The sequence below is a fragment of the Tamandua tetradactyla genome, chromosome 2, assembly GCF_023851605.1.
Source record: "Tamandua tetradactyla isolate mTamTet1 chromosome 2, mTamTet1.pri, whole genome shotgun sequence".
Classification (NCBI taxonomy): Eukaryota; Metazoa; Chordata; class Mammalia; order Pilosa; family Myrmecophagidae; genus Tamandua; species Tamandua tetradactyla.
In genome coordinates this window covers 190,026,367-190,051,670 of record NC_135328.1, presented here as the reverse complement: position 1 = coordinate 190,051,670, position 25,304 = coordinate 190,026,367, and the positions used below count along the sequence as shown (strand labels likewise).

The window sequence follows — 25,304 nt, the reverse complement described above, 5'->3', positions numbered from 1 at the left end:
ATAATCCCTTTTATTTCTGTGAGGTCATTAGTGATATCCCCACTTTCCCTTCTGATTTTAGTTATTTGCATCTTTTCACCTGAAAGTCCCCAAATTTGAAAGGAATCCTGGAATACTGTATTTTGAAGCTTATCCTATAGACCAGTGCTTCTCAAACTTTTAGGTGCCTATGAATCACCTGGAGATCTTATTAAATAGATCCTGATTCCCTGCAACCTGAGGTTGTGCCTTTCTTACAAGTTCCTTTGTAATGCCAGTGTTGTTGGTCTATGGGCTACACTGAATAGATGATTAAGTCCTATATATTTTTTGTCAGTATTACTTGGTTATTAGACATCAGGCATTATAAGGCACTGCCAGTCTATTTATGTTCACTGCATCATGGTAAAATTGATCTCATATTATTTCCCACCTCTAACCCAAGATAGATTGTCCGCTTTCCTCTTCTTGTCACTAGCATTACCTTTCTCCTAGATTGGTGACTGTGCAGTTATCTAGCATATTTTCTGGCACATAGCAAGGAGAAAGTCTGGCATGTCTATTGGACACCTGTCTTCAACTTCGAGTGTGTACTTACTTTTCAATGAACTTTCCTCACTTGTTTATTAAGGAAAATAGATGAAAGGACAAAGTGTCTGTAGATATTTTATTTTATTGTTACTTTTTTGGCTGGGTGTGCTTTATTGATGGTACATGACAAGGTAGGGCTCTCAACCATCCCCTTTTTTAGGGGGTTTGGGACAGCAGCTGAGAAGGACGAGTGATTCTCAGTGTTGGGGGGTAAAGTTAGGGCTAGAATCTCCAGCAACTGACTACCTCTCTCTTCCTTTTATGCTGTTGCTAGGGCTGGTTTTCCAGGGGGCTGTTATTCCTTGGAGGCTGTGTAGACCATAGGTCCACGACCCTATTGCTGTAGCCAAATTCATTGTCATGTAAGAAAATGAGCTTGAGAAAATGGTCATTGATGGCAATGCCCAGTCTCCCCTACCCCCTGCTTCCAGCATCAAAAGTGGAAGAGTGGGTGCCACTGGTAAAGATGCAGAATACAGTCTGGTCCTAAACATAGCCAAGGATGCCCTTTAAGGGGGCCCTCTGATGCCTGCTTCACTACCTTCTTGATGTCATCTTATTTGGCCACTTTCTTTAGTCAGCAGATCAGATCCATGATGGGCACATTGTGGGTGGGGACACAGAAGAAGGCCATGCCAATGAGCTTCCCATTCAGCTGCAGGATGACCTTGCCCACTGCCTTGGCAGCACTGGTAGATCCAGGGATGATGTTCTTGGGCATCCCATGGCATTATACCACTTTTTCTCAGATGGGCCATCCACAGCCTTCTGGTTGGCAGTAATGGCATGGACGGTGGTCATAAGTCCCTCTGCAGTGCCATTGTAACCATTGATGACCTTGACAATGGGACCAAGCAGTTAGTGGTGTAGGAGGCATTCTGATGATCTTGAGGGAGTTGTACTTCTCCTGATTCACACCTGTCACAAACCTGGGGCATCAGTCAGAGAGTCAGAGATGATGACTGTTGGCACCACCCTTCAGTGAGCCCCAGCCTTCTCCAAGGTCATGAAGACACCAGCAGACTCCACAACATATTCAGCACCAGCATCATCCCTTTTGATGTTTGTGGGATTTCTCTCCTAAAAGATAGTGATGGGATTCCCATTGATTACAAGCTTTATTCTCAGCCTTTGAACTTGCCATTGGTGGAATCATACTGGAACATGTAGATCATGTAGGTGAGGTCAATGAAAGGGTCATTGAGGACAAAAACCTGCATTTTGCCAGAGTTTACATCAGCCCTGATGACCAGGAACCCAATATGGTCAAAAGTATATTCAAAACTTTGCCTTCATGTCTCAAGAGATATGACTGGCACTGCACAAAAATGTGCAGCTGTCGGTCAAGCGTGTTGGAGCAGAGAGCCTCTGTAGATATTTAAGTATTGAATGAATCTTGCATCTTTCCCATGTTTTCCTACTCATACTTAAATTAGCTTCTGAGTCCTATTTAACCTTTGAATATCTGCTGTGTTTATTTATTCTTTTGTTGTATAGGTATCATGACTATACCGAAACAGGCCCTAATCATCTTAGTTGTACATATTGTAATTGCCTCCTACTTTTACAGTTTATATACTATTCATACCATGCTAAGATGGCTGCCAAATTAATTTTTTCTTTAGCAGTTTTCATCATCTTACTTTGTACTAACAAATCTTCAGTAGTTCCCATTGTTAACTAGAAATGACTTTAAAGTGTGCATTATAGCTTCACAAAATTGACCCCTTACCTATTCAGTCTCTTCCTTACTACCATTATTGTACCCTTATTTACCCTATCAGCACACTGTTTTTCAAACTTCTCTTCTGAAATCATTGTAATCCTTTCCAATCATCTCCCAATATTATAGCATTCATTTGTTTTGTTTCCACAATTACTATTTGTTATGTTAGCCACTTTGAATCACTGCTATATATTAAAGCCTTTCTTTGCTACTTCTATTGATTTCTCCTTTCCAAGAACTCCTAGCGTTATAAATTTCTTTGAAATATAAATCTTCATGAGCTTTTTATGTAGTTTGTTAACCTCTTTTTTTCTGTGTGTGTATGTTTTTCCCCAACAGATGACACTCCAGGTCAACCCCAAATCATTGTGGTTCCAGTTCCTGTACCAGTGTTTGTGCCCATACCTCTTCATCTTTATACTCAGTTTGCTCCAGTTCCATTTGGAATTCCAGTTCCAGTGAGTGATCAGTTAGAGATTAAAGCTAATTTAGCATTTTTATTGATTAAAATTTTACAGCTCCTCAAGAAATTTTTCAGTTTTTGGTAAAATATACCTGATTGTGGTTGGCTATTAACATTAATTAATATGGAGTACGTAGGAGTATTCAGTTTGTTTGCTCAACCTTCTTAAAGAAGGCTGTGACATAGCTTTTAAAAAAAGTTTCTTACACGGTAAAATCACTTATATAGAAACAGATCAGAAACTGTATTAGAATCCTAGATTCTTCAAAGGTGAAAAGAGAAATAGATAGTTTACATGATTCTCAATTTTTACTAAAGGAAGATGTATCCACTTTTTCAGTAAAATATGTCTTTAGTTTTGTATTGAATTTTCAAGGGAAGCTGTTGTGTGAAATGCTAAACAAGAAAGGAAAAAACAATGAAAACATTAAAAAAATGTGTTCAAGAATTGCTTTTTTAGAAGATGTAGGGGCATGTTTTGCTGAGTGTTCATAAAAGCACTTACTGAATTTTATTCAAATGGCTCTTCACTTAAATAAATAAGGCTTAAAACTGTTTTGATCATCAGCAATGAAAATATTTTAAATTTATTTATTATTTTAGTACCTAAATCATCTCATAAATAATAGTTTGATGACAGACCTATAGCCTAAGAAACTCTTCAGCATACCCTTGCTTTTTCAGATGCCTGTCCCCATGCTTTTTCCATCCTCATTGGATAATGATGATAAAGTCACTGACGGAATTGAAGGCATTAAAGAAAAGCTTCCGACACATCCATTTGAAGCTGATCTTCTTGAGATGGCAGAAATAATTGCAGAAGATGAAGAAAAGGAGAAGACTCTGTCACAGGGAGGTTGGTATAATATTTAAAGAAAGAAAAAACAAACCAACAGATTTTCAGGTGACCTAAAGTAATTTTAAATATCAGGCAGTCGGGGTATTTTTAAAGGCTTCATTGTGTTTAAATACCAAGCTTGCGGATTTATTAAACTTGTTGATAACTCTAAAAGCTGTAACCCGTTTTATAAAGGACAACTCCTTGTCTATATTCACTACAATTTTTAATTGTTAATGATTCCAGAAAAATGAAGTTTCATGATCATTTTATAGTTTTATCCCTGTATTCAAAGCCGTGATTCATAAATAAGAATTACTGTTTTGTAACTTATCAGCATGCTGGTGGAAGGTAAATATAATCTTAGGATAGAAAACCATTTGGCCAAAAGTAACCTGTAGATAAATTTCATTCTGTTAAGAATAGTGATAATAGCAATAGCAAACATTTATGTTTGTTTACCATACTCTAAGCATTATCTTAAGTGAATTGCGTCATTTAATCTTCACAACAATCCTGTGGGGGGAGGGGTATTGTTTACTTGAAATTCATCACCTGTAAAGTAGGTTACAATACTTGCCCTGGTTATGCAATCAGGAAGTGATCATACAAGAACTTGCATTCAGGTCTTTCAGACTCCGCAGCATATATTAACTAGAACTCAGTAACAGATATTTTAGAAAGATTTCTAGCCTAAATTAGTACTTCTCTGATATTTAGATACAGGAAGAAGATAATCATAGGAAAAGGTAGAGAAAATGGTGTTTAAAATAGTTTAAATATGTACTTTTTTTGAAAGGACTTTTTGTATGTCACTAATGAGCCAAGAAATTACTCTTTTCTTAACAATTTTTCCTTTTTTAAAGTCGTAGATTTTAGAAAGTCAGCCAGTGGACTTTGATTTTGCACAGTAAATACTAGATGATTTCATGAAAGCTGTAGCATTGGAAGAAACTATTGTCAACTTTTCTGTTGAATTGCCGTTAAGTTTTAAAATCATGTATGTTTTGAGAGTTGGGGAAAATCTTTTTCCATTATTATCCCAATTTAATTATCTCATTTTGTTCTTTCTGACACTTTATATATGGAGTTTAATGTTTTAGAATTGTACATTCTAAAATGTAAGATGTTTCCCTTTCTATCTTTTGATACTATATTTAGTTTGAAAGTTCAAAGAATTCCTGATAATAAACCTCATCTTAGGCTTCTGTGTTCACTTCAGTAGTTAATGTTTCTCAAGTGCTTCCTCTGTATAAATATTTTAACTTCACCTTTGCCTACAATTGAGTCAGAGAGAAAAATTGTCTAAACTAACCATAGTCACTGTAGAATGGGTAAAATCAAATGATTTTGGAAGAAGCATTAGAAACACAAATGATGGAGAAATGAATTCCATGTGAGGGAATGTGGGTAACTGATCTTTGACTTCAAGGAAAGAACAGTTTTTCTGGGGGAATTTTTTAAATGCTGCTTTTTCATACTTTGGGTCCTTGAAGTTCTTTTTTAAAGTACTTTATAATTGGTAGAGCTGTGTTTTATTTAGTTACGTATACTGATTGCTTACTTATATTTGTGTTCTGGGTCTACTGACCTTTCATTGCAGTGGTAAAGATTATTATATTTGGGGGAAATACAGCCCTTTAAGCAGATTTGTTAGTCTTTGAATAAACTTATATGCACGTATGTACATACTGTGATAGAAAGATTTCAAACAGTACAAAAAAAGTTTAAAATTGAAGGGTCTCTCTCACTATGACTTCTTTTATACTAGCACCTTGAAGTGTAAGCATTGTTAGCAGTTTTATTTAACTGCATTTACTTCTAATACCTAATCTTATTAATAAATAAATAGTTCTTTCTGCATACAAAGGCTGTTCTGCATACAAAGGTTGTTTATTTAGGACTATATAGTGTATTTATGTAATAGTGCAGTCATTTTATTTGAACAGTGATTTGCTTTGTATATACATATAAATTGTTTTATTATGTGCTTTTCTTTTTCTTTAGGGTCCCAAACTTCAGAACAGGAACTCTTTCTAGACACCAAGATATTTGAAAAAGGTTTGTAATTGTAAATATATTTTGGATTATAGAAATAGTAGCCTCTGTCAGTAATAGTAATCCATATAGTAGATTCTTGGCATCCTTGGATTTAATGTAAAGTGCATCAAATATCTGTGATGAGTTCAAATTTGTAATGAGAAAAGTAAAAGATACCTCAGATCTTGGTTTTAAAGATTAAGTAAGATAAGGCTTTAAAATGTCTAGCAAATAGGGCGGGCCGCGGTGGCTCAGCGGGCAAGAGTGCTTGCCTGCCGTGCCGGAGGACCCCGGTTCGATTCCCGGCCCCAGCCCATGTAAAAAACAAACAAACAAACAAAATATAATAAAACAAGAAAATGTTTAAAAATGTTTCCCTTTCTTCCTCCCTTCCTTCCTTCCATCCTTCCTTCCTTCTCTGTCTTTCCTTCCTTTCCTCCCTCTCTCTTTAAAAAAAAAAAAAAAAAAAAAAAAAAAAAATGTCTAGCAAATAAAGTGTCTTACAAATCAGGATCCAGTTCTTTGAGCTGATGAATAAGTTACTTCAGGCTCAAGTATACCTAGAGTATAGGAGAAGTGAATGTATACCAAGTATGTCCAATAGCCATATCTCAGATTAGGAATCCAGAAAGGTTTCTGAGCATGTCAGGAGTGTATCTTATTTGGGAAGATTATTTGTTTATTATAAATTTCAGACCAAGGAAGTACATACAGTGGTGATCTTGAATCAGAGGCAGTATCTACTCCACATAGCTGGGAGGAAGAACTGAATCATTATGCCTTAAAGTCAAATGCTGTGCAAGAGGCTGATTCAGAATTGAAACAGTTCTCAAAAGGGGAAACTGAACAGGATCTGGAAGCAGACTTTCCATCAGGTTTGTGCAACGTAATCATTCTACCCAAACGCCTTTATTTTAGAAGATTGGCATAATCTCAAATGACATTATTAAGGAGTTATAATATGTAGGAGATAATAATCCTGCACAAATTTTACTTGCTTTGAAGGTCATAATTTGTACCATATTGTTCTTATATTGATTAGTTTGATTGTTCAAAACTTTTCTTACCTTTCCCATAGTAAACTTATAGGAGGTTTTGTTAATTCTTAATGAGGTTATCATTTAAATCATGCATTCTTTGTATATAAGTGAAATTCTTATTTTATCACAAACAAAATACTGAATATTAATAATTACTGGATATCCACCCCACCTCCACCCCCATCTAAGTCTGAGTTATTAACCTCACATTGTGCTTTCTGCTGATTGTTATAGAATCCTTTGACCCACTTAATAAAGGACAAGGCATCCAGGCTCGTTCCAGAACAAGACGCCGACACAGAGATGGCTTCCCCCAGCCTAGACGAAGAGTAAGCAGCAGTTTAATTTTTCTAGAATTTCCTTTACTTTATTCAGGTGGTATTTCTGATTGCAAAGCTATGTAACAGCCAGAATCAAGGAGTTCCATGTAATATTTTGCAACTTTGTATTTTTGCACTTTAGTTTTTATCTCTTGAAGGCAGGAATCATGTCTTATTTTACGTAGGGACTTTTTCTTTTGCTTCTGTATTTGAAGTTGTAGGGTTTTGTTTTTGTTTTTGTTTTTTTTAACTTTTAAAAGCTTTTTATAATCCCTTCTTATAGTCTTTTTTATAGTTTTATAGTAAATAAACTTTTCTTTTTCTTAAGTCTCTAAATTTAGCTTATTGTACATATTATAAAAATGAAGTTCACTATATCATAGAATAATGAAGTTCACATTTTTCATGTTGACAAGACTTCCCAAACCAAAGTTAAATTAGTATTAGCCTTTTAAGAAAAACAATTCTGTTGAGGTATAATTACATATAAAAATTCATAAGTTTTAAGTGTACAATTTAATAACTTTGACAAATATGTAGAGTATGTCACTTCTATCATGATCATGATATAGAACACTTCATTCTCCCAAAAAAATTCCCTTGTGACCTTTTACAGTTAGTCTTCATCTCTGGCTCCTGACAACCACTATACATGATCTCCTATAATATATACTCTTCTGTGTCTGCTTCTTTCACTTAGTATAATATTTTTGAGACTCATGTATCATTAGCTCATTCCTTTTCATTTCTGAGTAGTTTTACCTGGTGTGGTCAAATCACAATTTAACTATTGAGCAGTTGATGGAAATTTGAGTTGTTTTCAGTTTGGAACTGTTTGCTAAATGCTACCAGAAAGCAATGTACCTGAAATGGAATGTACTTTTAAAAAAGGAATTTATTAAGTTAGAAGTTTGCAGTTCTAAGGCCATAAAAATGTCCAAACTAAAGCAGCCAGAGAAAGATACCTTGACTCAAGAAAGGCCGATCTCTATCACATGGGAAGGCATGTAGCTGGCATCTGCTTTTCCTTGTTCCCTTTTCCTTTGCTTCCAGCTTCTGATGCCAGTGGTTTCTACTCGAAGCTTCTGTGGACTTCCGCTTAACTCCTCTGAGACATAACGTGGGGTTCTGTCTTGCTTAGCATCTCATGGGAAGGCATATGGTGATGATTGCTGGGCTTTGCATCTCCAAATATCCATGTCTAGGCAACTGTTCTCTGTCGGCACTCCATGCCATGCATCTCCAAATGTCTGCAACTCTGTGGGTTCTCTAGCAACTGTTCTCCAAGTATCTGAGCTTCTTTCAAAGTGTTTCTCCTTTTAGCAGACTCCAGTAAACTAATCAGTGGTTTAAGGCCACACCTCAATCTAATCAAAAAGTCATACCCACTGTTGGGTGTTGTCACATCTCCATGGAAATAATCCAGTCAAAAGATCACACCTACAACAGGGCGTGCCACACCTCCACAGAAATAATCCAGTCCTAGATCTAGATACCCCCAAACAACGGGTTGCCCCCACAAAATTGGATTAGGAATGAAAACATGGCTTTTCTGGGATTCATAACAGTTTCAGACTAGCACAGGGATTATTTTGAATAAAACTGCTGTTAAACATGCTAGCATATAAATCTTTGTGTGGTATATGTTTTAATTTCTTTTGAGAAGAATTTCTAGAAATGGCATTGTGAGGTCTTATGGTATGTTTGTTTATTTATTTATTTTTGCATGGACAGGCACCAGGAATCGAAGCCAGGTCTCTGGCATGGCAAGGAAGAACTCTGCCTGCTGAGCCACTGTGGTCCACCCTTATTTTTAACTTTATAAGAAACTGCCAAATTGTTTTCCAAAGTGGGTGTCCATTTTGCTCACCAACAATGTGTGAGCATCCCATCTGCTCCATGACTTTGCTAACACTTAGTATTGTCAGTTTTTAATTTGGACCATTCTTGTGGATATGTAATGGGTTCTCATTGTGGTTTTAATTTGTTTTTCCCAAATGACTAATGATGTTGAGTCTCTTTTTATATGCATATTTGCCAACCATGTCTCTTTGGTAAAATGTCTGTTCACATCCTTTGCACATTTTTTTTTAGAGAAGTTGTGGATTTACAGAGCAATCATACATAAAATATAGGATCTCCATACACCATCCTGTTATTGACACTTTGCATTGGCATGGTACATTTGTTACAATAGATGAAAGTACATTTTTATAATTGTACTATTAGTTGTCCCTATTTTAACATAGGGCTCACTGTGTTGTGCAGTTCCATGGATTTCCCTTTTTCTTTTTAATTTTTATTTTAATACCATATATACAACCTAACATTTCTCTTTTTAACCACATTAAGATTGTTTCCATCATTCCAAGTAAGAACTCTGTATGTTTTAAGCCTTAACTCTCAATTCCCTACCCACACCCTGTCTCCTTTAATCTAAATTCTGATTCTGTGAGTTTGCTTATTCTAATTATTTAGTATTAGAGAGATCATACAGTATTTGTCCTTTTTTCTGGCTTATTTCACTCAACATGATGTCTTCCAGTGTTCATCCATGTCATCACAAGTTAGAATTTCATTCCTTTTATCCCTGAATAATATTCCATTGTATATTTATATGCACCACATTTTATTTATCTATTCATCATTAATACTCTCTTGGGTAGTTTCCATTTTTTTTTACCAATTAGGTTTAATGCCACTGTGAATATGGGTATTCAAATATCTGTGTGAGTCCCTGCTTTCATTTCTTTTGAGTATATACTTAGAAGTAGGAATGTCAGGCCATCTAGTAATACTACACTAACTTACCAAGGAACTGCCCAACTGTCTTCCACATCAGCTACACTGATGTGTTGATGCATGCCCATCAACAATGAATGAGTATTCCTATTTCTCTACATCCTTTCAAAGACTTTTAATTTTGTTTTTTTTTTTTTTTTTGAAAATAGCCATTCTACTGAATGTGAAATGGTATCTCATTGTGCTTTTGATTTGCATTACCCTGATGTGTGCTGATATTGAGCATCTTTGATGTACTTTTTGGCAATTTGTTGATCTTCTTTGAAGATAAAAAGCTTATTTTATCTGTCTTTATACCCTACCTCTTACTTGGTTACTACTTTTATATTTTTTCATCTTTTCACTTTTAATCTACTTAGGTCTCATTTAAGGTGAGTCTCTTGCAAACAGCATGTAGTTGTGTTATGCTTTTTTATCCATTCTGCCAGTCTCTACCTTTTGACTGCAGAGCTTAATACATTTACATTTAAGGTAACCTCTGATAATGCAGAACTACTATGATTTTGCTATATAAATCTTTTTAAGTCTTGTACTTTTTTGTCTTCTGTTAATGTCTTGTTATATTTATTAGATTTTTTGTTTTGTACCATTTTGAGTGCCTTCTCATTTCCAATTGGATATATTTTTTGAATATTTTCCTTGGAATTAACTGTGGGGTTAAAATTTAACTTCCTACATATATAGCAGTCATATATGTTTGATTCCAACTTGACCTCAATAGCATATACATTCACTTCTATACTCTCCCACCCCCAATTTTTTTTGTAGTTGTTATTAAGTATATCATTTATTTTTGTGCATTTGTATTTTAGTACCTGTAGGAAGTAAGAGGTGGAATTACATACCAAAAAATGCAATACAATAGAACTGGCATTTATAATTACCCAAATGATTATCTTTACTGGAGGGCTTTATTTATTTATGCTGCTTTGATCCATTGTCTTGTTTCTTTTCTTTTCAGTCTGAAGACCTCCCTTTAGCAGTGCTTGTACAGAAGGCAGGTCTACTACTGATGAACTCCCTCCGTTTTTGTTTTTCTGGGAATGTCTTATTCACTCCTTCATTTTTTTTCTTCTTTGTAAAGTTATTTAATTTAAAAAAAAAAGTAAAATGAACCAAAATTAAAAATATTTATACCTTTATGATCTTCACAAATAGTCATGAACTTGGAAGCCATAGCTTCCAAGCCAGAAGCATGTAAAGGGCAATAAATAAAATTTCATCAAATAGAAGAAAGATATCATCAAATACCTGGTATAGTTTTCTCTCAGGAAAGAAGGGTCTTGTTACTTGAAGGATTGATGGTTGGTAGGCATTAAGAGCAAACAACTGCTATTTATATCCTCTTCTTTGTACATAAAAATACCAACCCCTCCCCGTTCACGTAACTTAATATTGCTATCCCAAATGCAGCCACAAACACCAGCTGCTTTCCTTAAAGTAAGTGACTCAAATGTCATCCATTTATTGTTCCAGTTTCAGGATCTGAAACTTTAATTGAGCAGCTGTGTATTTCTAATTGTGCTTTTCTTCTATTTAGTTTTAAGTGGTAACTCTGTAGGGTCCAAGAACCTGTGTTAAAATGATAATATTTACATGTAAATTAAGACTCAAGAATCTGAATTAACAAATAGTATTGCTTAGAATTATTTTTTTTTAGCTTTTTTATTGTATAATATAACATATATACAAAGGAAAGAAAGAAAAAAGCAACAGTTTTGAAAGCATTCTTCAACAGGTAGTTACAGGACAGATCCCAGAGTTTATCATGGACTACTATACCATCATCTCAGGATTTTCCTTCTAGCTGCATAGGAGGCTAGAAGGAATAAATAGTTTTTATCATCACAATCAACTTTTTTTCTTTTTTGTGAAAAATAACATATATACAAAAAAAGCAATAAATTTCAAAGCACAGCGCACAATTAGTTGTAGAAAAGATTTCAGAGTGTGGTATGGGTTACAATTCCACCATTTTAGGTTTTTACTTCTAACTGCTCTAAGATACTGGAGATTAAAAGAAATATCAATTTAATGATTCAGCAATCATATTCATTTGTTAAATCCTGCATTCTCTGTATATGTGCACCATCACCTTTGATCTTTCTATCCCACTCTTTAGGGTTATTTGGGCTATGGCCATTCTAACTTTTTCATGTTAGAAGGGACTGTCAATAATATGGGGTAGGGAGATGGAACTAGCTAATGTCCTGGAGAGGCTGGGCCCTCTAGGTTGCAGGATTTAGCCGGTCCAGGGATCCATCTGGAGGTTGTAGGTTTCTAGAAAGTTACCCTTGTGCATGGAACCTTTGTAGAATTTTATATATTGCCCTAAATGTTCTTTAGGATTGTCTGGAATGGTTTTGGTTGGAGGTTGGCAAGTTAAGATAGGTAGCAATGTCTAACTGAAGTTTACAGAGGAGTGACCTCCAGAGTAGCCTCTCAACTCTATTTGAACTCTCTCAGCCACTGATACTTTATTAGTTACACTTCTTTTTCCCCTTTTGGTCAGGATGGAATTGTTGATCCTATGGTGCCAGGGCCATCAATCCATCATTTTTGAAAGAAAGTCTCATTGGATATAAAATTCTTGGTTGTCACTTGTTTTCTTTCAACCTACTGCCTTCTTGCCTTCATGGTTTCTGATAAATTAGCGCAGAATCTAATTAGGTCATACATAACACATTGCTTTTCTGTTGTAGCTTTCAGAACTCTCACCATGTCCTTTGCATTTGATGACTTGATCAGCATGTGCTAGGGTGTATTTTTCTTCATGTTTATCCTGTTTGGTATTCCCTGGGTTTCTTGCATGTGCATATTCATATCTTTTGCTATGTTTGGAACTTTTTCTGTCATCATTTCTTTAAGTATTCCTTCTGCCCCATTCTCTCTTCTCCTTCTGGTACTCCCATAATGCATATGTTAGTATACTTGATGGTATCCCTGAGGACTCTTAGGCTATTTCCCATTTTAGAATTCTTTTTTCCTTCCATTCCTCAGTCTGACTCATTTCAATCATCTTGCCTTAAGTTCACTGATTCTGCTAGCCCCATTCTCCTGTTGAAGCCCTCCTGGAGATTTTTCATTTCAGTTATTGTGGTCTTCAACTCCAGTAGTTTTATTTGGTTCCTTTTTAAAATTTCTGTCTCTTATTTAAGATTCTGATACAGCTCATTCATTCTTTGCTGATGTTCTTTAGTTCTTTCTCTGTATTTTCCTTATCTCCCTGAGTATACTGAAGACCATGTTTTAAAGTTTTTGTCCAGTATGTCTGCAGCCTGGTCTTCTTCATTGGTGTTTTCTGGATTTTTATCCTCTTCCTTTTGATGGCCATTAATTTGTTTCTTTGTTTGTTTTGTACACTTCGGTTGCACAGTGTATATTTTAACATTTAAAAATGTTAACTCTTGGATTTATTCCCTGAAATATATGTTCCTTGATTTTGTAACCAGCTACTGATATGACAGATTTTCTTGGGTCTCAGCCCTCCAATCAGGAATGTCCACCTATGCAAATACCAGGTGCAAGGTCCTCCATGTCTTTTCTGGGCATGTCTCTTGTCCTGGGCTTGTGTTTTTTATTTGCTTAGGAGCAAATTTACTCCTAAGTTTACAGGAATTTGAATGACCCCTCTGCCCTCGGAGACATTCCTTTTCCCTCTTCTTGGGGTTTAAAGCAAGTAAGCCTTTGTCCCACTGCGCCTCTTGAGTTGTTTCTTACACAACAGCTGTTGTATCTCAAGCTGGTTTTAATTACCTGGAGGGCAAATTCTGGGATGGAGGGCAGGCCAGAAAGGAATTTCCCAAGTCAGTGTTTGCTAGATGGAAGAAAGGCAGGAACCCCCGAAGGGATTGCAGACCAGCTGTGTACTGCCCTGGAGCAGAGATGAGGGAGGGGCAAGGAAGAGTGCCAGGAGCTTCTTCTACAGCTTTCCAAATTTGTGCTTTCTTGACCTGCCCAGCAAATGCAGCCGTTCAGCCGTCCGCCATAGCTCTACGGAAGCATAGTGTCTTTAAGTTTCCCCCACTGCTTTTGTCCAGGGTAGGTGGAGCAATGATCACCCTCAGAGCCAGGTTATCAGCAATCCAAAGTAACTAATAAAGAGCCATGAGCACTGATTGAACCGTGCCCACCCTGGGTGTTGGGAAAGCACATTTTTATTTCTCTTTCTGCCACTAATGAGTTATGTGAGGCTCAGTCCTACTGCAGGGTACAGTGAGAATGGAAATTCTACACCACTAACCATTTCACAGAGAGAGCAATGTACTTGTCTCTTCACCAAAATTTATCATTGTCTTCCTCCTGTTCCTCCCTGGATGCTGTATAGTGTTCTATTAGACTCCACATTTTCAAAAGAGTTGATTTTAGACAGTTCCTGCATGTTTAATAGTTGTTCTGGTGGAGAGGCTGATTGCTGGAGCTTCCTACTCTACCATCTTCTTACCATCTTCTTACCTGTCCATTTTCTGTTGGATTGGTTCTTGGCTTAATGAGTTGTATTTTTATATTGGAAGCTAGTCATTTATCAAATAAGAGCCTTCCAGTTATTTTCTCCCATTCTGTGACTTCCTTTTTCTTTTTCTTTAAAGGTGTCATTTGAAGAACAGAAGATAGTAGTTTTGTGAATGTCTAAGTTATTAATTTTCAATACAATTTTATTGAGATATATTCATTCACAGACCATATTATCAGTAGCTCACAGTATCATCACCTAGTTGTACATATCACCATAATCAATTTCAGAACATTTTTATAACTCCAAAAAAAGAAATAAAAATTAAAAATTAAACCAAAAGCATCCCATACCACTTATCCCCTCACTCCCATATTGACCTCTAATATTGATGTGGTACATTTGATACTGTTGATGAAAGAATGTTAAGATATTACTGTTGGAAAGCCAGGGGAACCATGAGAGCCCATGCAGCCAGAGACGTTTGGAGATGAAAAAGGAAACCACCCCCGAGGTAGCTTCATGAAACAAGAAGCCTGGAGAGAAAGCTAGCAGACGTCACCGTGTTCACCATGTTCACCATGTGCCTTTCCAGTTGAGAGAGAAACCCTGAATATCATTGGCCTTCTTAAACCAAGAGGGGCTTCTGTTGTTTCTCCAAAACATAATTCCACCTACGTTGCCTTGGCATCCAAGAGATGGAGAATTATGATGCCCACATGTTCAGAGTGGAAGCAGAGCTCAAGGAAGATGACCCTGAGGAAGAAGACTGATCTTTCTGAAGAGAGGCAGTGAGGCAGGGTGAGAAAGGAGGAGTAAAGAACCAGTCAGCTCTGCCCTGCTGTCTCAATAGAGACACAAATCATCATGGTCCAGAAGGCTTCCCCTAAGCTCCATCCTGATGTCAAGAGGGAGAAGAAGTTTCAGGGCCCCAGTGTTCTGTGTTGCACAACTCCAGTGGGGTTCCATTCACGTGGTAGTCCACTAGAGCAGAGTTTCTCAAACTTGGCTCTATTCACATTTTTTAGAAAGGATATAATCTCAAGGAGGATGAAGAACCACTCATAATGAATCCTCAAAGAATCTTTTTGATATTAGAGACCCTTTGGGGCTAGTTTTCAATAAAGACGGAAAAATCATTGCTATTCCTAAAATATCTGAAAATTAAATACCGAATGGTCTCAGAACCAGATAGTCAGTGATATATTAAGATATTTTTAACATAAAAGATATATGTCACTATTTGTGCTGGTTTGAAAATACTATATACCCTAGAAAAGCCATGCTTTAATCCTGATCCAACACTAATTTGTAACTTCTGATTCAGTTATCTCCATGGAGATGTGACGTGACCTCTGATTGGATGGAGATGTGACTCCACCCATTCCAGGAGGGTCTTGATTAGAGTACTGGAATCCTTTAAAAGAGGGAACATTTTGGAAAGATTCAGAAATGGGAGAAACCTCAGAACCTACGGAGAGAAAGCCAATAGAAACTTTAGAGCAGAGCTGACACAAATACCAACACTTGGAGAACAGAGGTACAGATGTTTGGAATAGCTTAGCACCCAGAAGACGTTGACATGAGATATTAAGCAAGCCAGGACCTGGAGAGAACCAAGGAATGCCGAGAAATGAAAACCAGCCCCCGAGAAACAAAGTGAGGAACCCCACAAGAACAGAGGCTGAAAGCAGCAGACCCTAGGAGCAAGGGATCAGCAGGTGCCAGCCAAGTAACTTCACAGCTGACAGAGGTATTCTTGACCCATCAGCCTTTCATGAGTGAAGGTAACCTCTTGTTGGTGCCTAAATTTGGACATTTCCACTTCCTTAGAACTATGAACTAGTAACTTATTAAATTCCCCTATTTAGCAGCCGTTCCAGTTCTGGTATATTGCATTCCAATAGCTTCCAAACTAATGCATTATGTGTATTAGCCAGGGTTCTCTAGAGAAACATAATCAGCAGGAAATATCCATAGATATAAAATTTGTAAAAGTGTCTCATGTAACTTTTGAGGAATGTAGAGTCCAAAATCCATAGGGCAGCCTGTGAAGCTAATGACTCTGATGAAGAGCCTGGGCTAACTCCACAGAAGAGGCTCGCCGACCAAAGCAGGAAGAGAGACCGTCTCTTCTGAATCCTCCTTAAAAGCCTTCCAGTGATTAGATTAAATGTCACTCATTGCAGAACGCACTCCACTTGGCTGATTACAAATGCAGTTGTCTGTGGATGCAGCCAGCGTAATCATGATTTAATTCTATCAAGTGTCCTCATAGTAATAGACAGGCCAGCACTTCCCCAACCAGACAAATGGGCACCATCACCTGGCCAAGCTGACACACTATGTAAGAGTGATGAGTTGCCGTTAATTGAGACATCAATTTATCAATCATAAGAGCATCTCAGTAAATTCTAAATATAATACTGTCTGTATGCATAAAGCATTAGGCTACCTGCAATATTTATTTCATATGTAACTTACGGTTTCTCATAACTTGGTTGTCTGTCAAAAGTCCAATATCCTCAATATGGGACCTACTGAGATAGAATATCAAATAAAACCAGAGGACCATTCACAAGCAGAATGTTGTCTCATTTATTTTTATTGGAAAGAAAATAGAAAATGTAGATATACTATTTCCTAATAGATTTAAATGGTGAAGGTAGCACAATATTGTAAATGTAATTAACAGAACATTACAGATAATATGTGTCTGAATACATATTCAGATATGTATCTGAGTAACAGATGTATGAATACATCTGTAACTAACAGAACATTACAGATAATACGTATCTGAATGTGGTTAAAAGCAGAACTGCTAGATTGTATATGTGGTAAAAGAATAAAAATTTTTAAAAATCCAATGAATTTCATTATACAGTGAACCCTAAGTTAAACCATGAAACTATAGTTAATAGTACAGTTATAAAAATGTGCTATCATTAACTTGTAACAAATACTCCACACCAATGCAAGGTGTTAATAATAATGTATTATAATTCTGTATTTTATGAATACTTGTTCTGTAAACCCACAATTTCTCTAATAAAGAAAAAAATAGAAAGCATACAAAGTAGAATATATTGAAAAACTTTGCCTTAAGTGGAATGGGTCTGATCAAACAATAAATGCTACTTTTAGACAATAAACATTTATGCAATATTAAAAAAGATATTACTGTTAACTATAGTCCATAGTTTGCAATAAGCACATTTCCCCCATATATATAAAACTCCTTTATTGACTCCTTGTGATAGTGTCATACATTCATTCTAGTATCCTGACAGAACTTTTTTATATTTGCACTGTTAATCACAATCATCATTCACCACAGGATTCACTGTGTTATACATTCCCATGTTTTAACCTCCAGCTTTTCTTCTGGTGACATATAAGACTCTACATTTCCATTTTTCCACCACATTCACCCAAATTTCAGCACTCTACATTATGCACAATAACATGTTACTGTCATCTCTATCCATTTCCGAACATTTAAGTTCGACCTAGTTAAAAATACTACATTATATCCCCATTCTCTGGCTTCATTCTGTCTCCTAGAACCTATATTCTAGATTTTATATCTATGAGTTTACATATAATTAGTTCATATTAGTGAGATCTTATATTTGTCCTTTTGTGTCTGACTTATTTCACTCAATATAATGTTCTCAGGGTTCAACCATGTTGTGTGCATACTTCAGGACTTCATTCCTTCTTATGATAATATTCCATTGTATGTATATACTGCATTTTATTTATTCATCCATTGATAAATACGTGGGTTGTTTCCATCTTTTGGCAATTGTGAATAATGCCACTAGAATATCAGTGTGCAAGTGTCTGTTCACATTCCTGCTTTCAGATCTTCTTTGTATATATACCAAATAGCAGGATTTCCAGGTCATAAGGAAACACTGTACTTAGCTTACTGAGGAAATGCTTTACTCTTCCAAATTTCCACCAGTAGTGAATAAATGTTCTTACTTCTCCACATCCTCTCCAATACTTGTAGTTTCCTTTTTGTTTAATAGTGGCCATTCTAATAGTTTGGAAGTGATGTCTCATTATGGTTTTGATTTGCATTTCCCTAAAAAATGGTGAAACTAAGCATCTTTTCATGTACTTTTTAGCCATTTGTATTTCCTCTTTAGAGAAATGTTTATTCATGTCCTTTGTCCTTTTAATTGAGTTGTTTTTTTTATTGTTGAAGTGTAAGATTTCTTTATATATTCTGAATATCAAACCCTTATCAGATACCTGATTTCCAAATATTTTCTCCCATTGAGTTGGAGAAGTATTCACTTTTGAAGAGGTACCATTTGTCTATTTTTTTTCTTTCATTGCTTGTGCTATGGGTGTAAGGTCTAAGAAAGTACCACCTATCACTAGATTTGAAGATGTTTCTCTACATTTTCTTCTAGGATTTTTATTGTATTGGCTGTTACATTTAGGTCTTTGAACCATTTTGAGTCAATTTTTTTATATTGTATGAGATAGGGGTCCTCTTTGATACTTTTGGATATGGATATCTACTTCTTCCAGTGCCATTTATTGAATATACTGTTCTGTCCCAGTTGAGTGGACTTGGGAGCCTTGTCAAAAATCCATTGACCATAGATCTGAGGAATATTTCTGAACTCTCAATTTGATTCTATTGAGTAATACATCTGTCTTTATGCCAGTACCATCTGTTTTGACCACCATGACTTTATAATATACTTTAAAGTCAGGAAGCGTGAGTTCTCCAACTTCATTGTTCTTTCTCAAGATGTTTTGATGTATTTGAGGCCCCTTACCCCAAGTAAATTTGACTACTTGCTTTTCCATTTCTGCAAAGTAGGCTGTTAGGATTTTGATTGGTATTACATTGTCTGTAAGTCAGTTTGAATGGAATGAGCATCTTAGTGATATTAAGCCTTCCAGTCAATGAACATGGAATGTTTTTTCATTTATTTAGGTCTCTTTTTATTTCTTATAGCAGTGCTTTTTAGTTTTCTGAGTACAGATCCTTTACATCCTTGGTTAAGTTTATTCTTTCCTTGAGCTGCTGTTGTAAATGGAATTTTTTTCTTCATCATCTCCTCCAATAGCTCATTTACTTGTTGATATAGTATCTACCACTTTGCTGAATTCATTTATTAGCTCTGGTATCTTTGTCCTAGTGTTTTTGCGTGTGACATTCTAAGTATAGTATCATGTCTGCAGATAGTGAAAGTTTTACTTTTTTTTTATTATTTGGATGGTTTTTATTTCCTTTTCTTGCCTAAATGCTCTAGAATTTCTAGCACAATGTTGGATAACAGTGGTGACAGTGGGCAAACTTGTCTTGTGCCTGATCTTAGAGGGAAAGCTTTCAATCTCTTACCATTGAGTATGATGTTAGCTGTGGGTTTTTCATATATCCCTTTATCAAGTTGAAGAAGTTTCCATTGATTACTACCTTTAACATGCTTTTATCATGAAAGAATGCTAAATTTTGTCAAATGTCTTTTCTGCATCAATTGAGATGATCATGTGGATCTTCCCTTTCAATTTGTTAGTGTGGTATATTACATTAATTGATTTTCTTGTATTGAACCGCCCTTGCATACCTGCGATTAAAACCCACTTGGTCATGGTATTTAATTATTTTAATATGCTGTTGGATTCAGTTTGCGGGTTTTTTGTTAAGGGTTTTTGCATCTGTATTCATTAGAGAGATTGGTGTATAGTTTTATTCTTTTCTTGTAGTATCTTTATATGGCTTCCTTCCTATTAGGGTGATTTTGGCTTCTTAGAATGAGCTAGATAGTTCCCTTTTCTTCAGTTTTTTTTGAAGAGTTTGAGCAGGACAGGTATTAATTCTTTTTGGAATACTTGTAAAATTTTGCCTGGGCAGCAATCTGGCCCTGGGCGTTTTTTCTGTTTGGAACTTTTTGATGACTGATATAGTCTCTGCTTGTGATTGGTTTTTTTTTTTAAGTCTTCTATGTCTTCTTGAGTTGGTGTAGGTTGTTTGTGTGTTTCTAGGAATTTGTCCATTTCATCCAAGTTGTCTAGTTTGTTGGCAGACAGTTGTTTATAGTATCCTGTTATTATTTTTTTAAAAATTTATGTTGGGGATAATGACCTCCCTGTCATTTCTGGGTTTTGTTATTTATATCTTTTCTCTCTTTGTCTTTGTAAGTCTAATTAAGGATTTATTGATTTTATTGCTTTTCTCAAAGAACCAACTTTTGGTTGTATTGATTCTCTCTGCTGTTATTTTGTTCTCCATTTCGTTTATTTCTGCTCTAATCTTTGTTATTTTTTTCCTTCTGCTCATTTGGAGATTAGCTTGCTGTTCTTTTACTAATTTCTGTAGTTGTACAGTTGAGTCATTGGTTTTAGCTCTTTATTCCTTTTTAATGTAGGCATTTATGGCTGTACATTGCTGCAGCACTGCCTTCCATGCATCCTGTAAGTTTTGATAAGCTGTGTTCTCATTTTCATTCGTCTCAAGATACTTACTAATTTCTCTTGTAATTTCTTCTCCAACCCACTGATCATTGAAGAAGGTGTTGTTTAACCTCCATGTATTTGTGAAATTTCTGTTACTGTTTCCAGCTTCATTCCATTTTTGGTCAGAGAAAGTACTTTGTATAATTTCGGTCTTTTAAAATTTATTAAGACTTGTTTTAGGCCCTAACGTATGGTCTGTCCTGGAGGGTGTTCAGTAAACATTTGAGAAGAAAGTATATCCTACTGTTTTGGGGTGCGGTATTCTCTATATATGCTAGTCTAGTTCACTTATCATATTATTTAGCTTTTGTTTCCTTATTCATCCTGTTTAGTGTTCTATATGTTGACAAGAGCGCTGTGTTGAATTTTCCCACTATTTTTGTAGAGATGTCTGTTATTTCGTTTGGTTTTGCCAGTGTTTGCATCATGGACTTTGGGGCATATTGATGAGGTGCATAAATATTTATGATTGTTATTTCTTCTTAGTGAATTATTCCTCTTATTAATATTTAGTTTTCTTCTTTGTCTCGTAAGTTTTTACATTGAAAATCTATTTTGTCTGATATTAGTATAGCTATCCCAGCTTTTCTTTGGTTGCTGCTTACATGGTTTGTCTTAATTTTTACTGTTTTATTGTTCATGGTTTTTAATATCCCATCTAAAAATAATTACCAAACCCATGGTAATTAAGATATTCTTATATGTTTTCTTCTAGACCTTTTATAATTTTAGTGCTTCTGTTTGTCTATGGTCCATTTTGAGATAACTAGTATCTGTGTGAGGTGTAAGGGTCAATGTGTACGTTTTTGCATATGAATATCCAGTTGTTCTGGCACCACTCTTGGGAAAGACTGTTCTTTCCCCATTGAATTATGTCGACACTTCTATTAAAAGTCATTTGACCATGTATGTTTGGATCTATTTCTTAATTCACCATTCTGCTCCATTAATCTTAACCTGTCTCCCACTGTCTTTATTTCTGTAACTTGCACTGAGTTTTGAATTGGAAAACTAAGTCCTCCAACTTTATCCTTCTTTTTCAAAATAATCATTTGTAATTCCATATAAATTTTATAATGAACTTCTCAGTTGATTATTTAGGTGATTTTTAATTTCTGTCAACAGTGTTTCATTGTACAAGTCCCCCTTATATTTTGTTATATTATTCATCTTTAAGTATTTGACATTTTTTAATGCTGTGGTAAATATTATTAAATTTCATTTTCAGTTAGTATATAGAAATACAGATGATTTTGTAATTGATTTTATGTACAGTGACTAATAAATCCTTAGGATTTCCTACTTTCTAGATATTTATTATTTGTGAATAAAGACAGTTTTTTACTTCTTCTTTTCCTTTTTTTTTTTCCCCCTTCCTTATTTCACCAGCCAGGATCTTCAATGCAATGTTAAATGATAGTACTGAGAGCAGAACATCTTGCCTGGTTCTGAAGAGAAGTGTACAGTCTTGCACCATTAAGTATGATGTTACCTATATGTTTCTCATAGATGGCCTTTGTCAACTTGAGGAAATTTCCTTCTACTCCATATTTTTTATGATGGTTTGTCTGTTGGGTTTTCTGTATCTATTGAGGTGATTATCTGGTTTTTCTTTTTTAAGTCAGTTAAAATGGTGAAGTATGTTGATTGATTTTCAGTGTTTTAATAATAAAAGGGATTTGATCTGTAGTTTATTTTGTAATGACTTTGTCTGGTTTTTGTATTGGCTTTAGTGGTTGTATCATGAAATGAAGTAGGGTTTTCTTCCCCTTCTGGTTTCTGAAATAGAATTTGTATAATTTCTTTAATTCAGTAGTGAAACCATCTGGGTCTAAAGTCTTTGTGCAAGGAGGTTTTAAACTATGAATTAAATTCTTTTTTGATTATATGGTTATTCAGGTTATCTGTTTTCTTCTGCAATAAGTTTGGTTAGTATTCTAGTTTGCTAGCTGCTGGAATGCAATGTACCAGAAACAGAATGGCTTTTAAAAAGGGAAATTTAATAAGTTGCTGGTTTATAGTTCTAAGTTTGAGAAAATGCCCCAATTAAAGCAAATTTATAGAAATGTCCAATCTAAGGTATCCAGGGTAAGATACCTTGATTCAATAAGGGCAGTGAAATTCATAGTTTCTCTCTCATCTGGAAAGGCTCATGGTGAACACGGTTGGGGTTCCTCTCTCATCTGGAAGGAGGCATGGCAAACACGGCATCATCTGCTAGCTTCTTCTCCTGGCTTCCTGTTTCATGAAGCTCCCCAGGAGGCATTTTCCCTCTTCATCTCCAAAGGTTGCCAGCTAGTGGACTCTGCGTCTTGTGGCTATGTCATTCTGCTCTGCTGTCTTTGAATCTCTCTCATTCTCCAAAATGTTCCGCTTTTGTAGGACTCTAGAAATTAATCAAGACCCACCCAAATGGGTGGAGACACACCTCTACCTAATCCAGCTTAACAACCACTCTTGATTAAATCACATCTCCAGGGAGATGATCTAATTACAGTTTCAAACATACAATGCTAAATAGAGATTAGAAGAAACAGCTACCTTTACAAAATGGATTTAGGATTAAAACATGGCTTTCTATGATACATACATCATTTCAAACCAGCAAGTTAGTTTGTGTCTTTGAAGAAATTTTTCCATTTCCTCTGAGTTTTCTAATTTATTGAAATAACATTGTTCCCAATATTCCTTTATTCTTTTAACTCTGCAGTATCATGTACTGGTAATTTATATCATCTCCTATTTTGTCCTGATCATTTTAACTATAGATTTATCAATTTTCTTTATCTTTTAAAAGATTTATGTTTATCTCTATCTTGGTTTTATTTATTTTCTTTTTTTCATTGATTTTTGCTCTCATTTTTAATATATCCTTTGCTTATGATACTTTGAGTTTTAATTTGCCCTTTTATATAGTTTCTTAAGATGGAGGCTTAGATTATTATAGATTGTAGACATTTTTTCATTTCTTATAGAAATGTCCCTTTAAACTCTGTTTTAGTTCCATTTCAGAAATTTTGGTATGTTGTATTTTCATTTAAGTTCAGAATATTTTGTTATTTTATTTATGCTTTCATTTTTGATCCATAGGGTACTTAGATGTCTGTTGTTTAACTTCCAGTTTGGGGGGATTTTTCCTGATATCTTTCCATTATTGATTTCTAGTTTGATTCCATTATATTTGAACAATTTATTGAGACTTGTTTTATAGCCTAGAATAGGGTATATTCATGGATTCCATTAAATAGCCCCGTTAATCATACCTCATTGGGTGAATCTAATATCTGTAATATAGTAAATACCCACATTTTAGTCATAATTATAGTGTAATCTTTTCTATTTAAGCATTCTCTTTCTTTTCCCTTATGGATTAGATTAATCTCTAAAGCTCTAAGAGCTCTGAATCTTTAGGATCTGAAACTAAATTTCATATTCTTTAAATTTATGCCCTTTCCAGCTTTTAGAACCTTGATTCTTCAAGATCCAAAATTATAGTTTTTATTCTGTAAGTTTTTGAAATTCTTACAGGGACGGAAGAAGTCTGTAGCGGCTGTGGAGCCCAGGAGTCTTATTCAAGGAGCCTTTCAAGGGTGCTCAGTGTCTGGGATGACACTGAAGTATATGTATGGGGTAAATGCCTGGAAGAACTGGGTTCAGTGGAAAAATGCCAAGGAAGAACAAGGAGAACTGAAATGTGGAGGTAAATACACAGCTTAAATTTGTGTCTTGATTCAGAACGGAGGGTGGGGAGAGATAAATAAGGTTATAAATCTACTGAGAAAGGATTAGTCCTGGTCAGAGTTCTCATGAAACTTTGGTTTTGGCTTTACTTAACCATTATTTTTTTTTTTTTTAGTTTTTATTGTATAATGTAACATATATACAAAGAAAGAAAAAAGCAGTGGTTTTCATAGGACTCTTCAACGAATAGTTATAGGACTATTATAGGACCATAGTTTATCGTAGGCTACCATACCATCATCTCAGATTTTTCCTTCTAGCTGCCCTAGAGCATTGGAGTCTAGAAGGAATAAATATTTTTTATCATCACAATCGATTTTGTGGCTTTACTTAACTTTTTCCCATCATCATTTAAAATTGTCATTTATTTTTTCTTACCTTGTCAGGAGTTGAACATGCCTCCTCTAGCCCGTGTTCTGACCCCTTAGGAAGTGCTCAAGACCATGCACTCTCTCAAGAATCCTCAGAGTCTGTCTGTAGAGGTAAACCTTGTTTTTCTACATATTGCCTGAATTATTTATGACTGTCAGCTTAACTTTGTAAATAGAATGGTTAGAATTATTTAGAGTTTGAAGTTTTAAAGTTAGAAAGAGAAACTAATATCCTACCCCCAGTTTTAAAGAACTTGTTATAAAGATAAGATTGTGTCTTCTGATCATGAGTTTATTATGCAAATGTAAGGAATTTTGCTCCGTTTTCTAACACTATACAAGCAACTCAGATGTCATCTTGGGCCCTATGTCTATGTAGTAACCCATGTGGGACCTGGCGTGAGACTTTTTTTTTTTAAGATAATTATCTGGAAAAATATTGCTGCTTCTG

The 25,304-nt window shown here is 35.4% G+C and overlaps 2 protein-coding genes across 15 annotated transcripts in view; one reads left to right on the top strand and one right to left on the bottom strand.

Annotated features, from left to right (window-relative positions):
* KIAA0319L (KIAA0319 like) overlaps positions 1 to 25,304 on the bottom strand; it is a 220,936-nt gene that overhangs the window by 668 nt on the left and 194,964 nt on the right. The gene's annotated exons all lie outside the window — the stretch shown is intronic.
* ZMYM4 (zinc finger MYM-type containing 4) overlaps positions 1 to 25,304 on the top strand; it is a 273,687-nt gene that overhangs the window by 217,900 nt on the left and 30,483 nt on the right. For all 14 annotated transcript variants that reach the window (XM_077150338.1, XM_077150329.1, XM_077150333.1 and 11 more), the window contains 7 exons: positions 2,636 to 2,754; positions 3,444 to 3,615; positions 5,605 to 5,658; positions 6,333 to 6,512; positions 6,912 to 7,006; positions 24,270 to 24,441; positions 24,869 to 24,964. In XM_077150338.1, the coding sequence (XP_077006453.1) occupies positions 2,636 to 2,754; positions 3,444 to 3,615; positions 5,605 to 5,658; positions 6,333 to 6,512; positions 6,912 to 7,006; positions 24,270 to 24,441; positions 24,869 to 24,964 (888 nt within the window). The remainder of the gene's footprint in view (positions 1 to 2,635; positions 2,755 to 3,443; positions 3,616 to 5,604; positions 5,659 to 6,332; positions 6,513 to 6,911; positions 7,007 to 24,269; positions 24,442 to 24,868; positions 24,965 to 25,304) is intronic.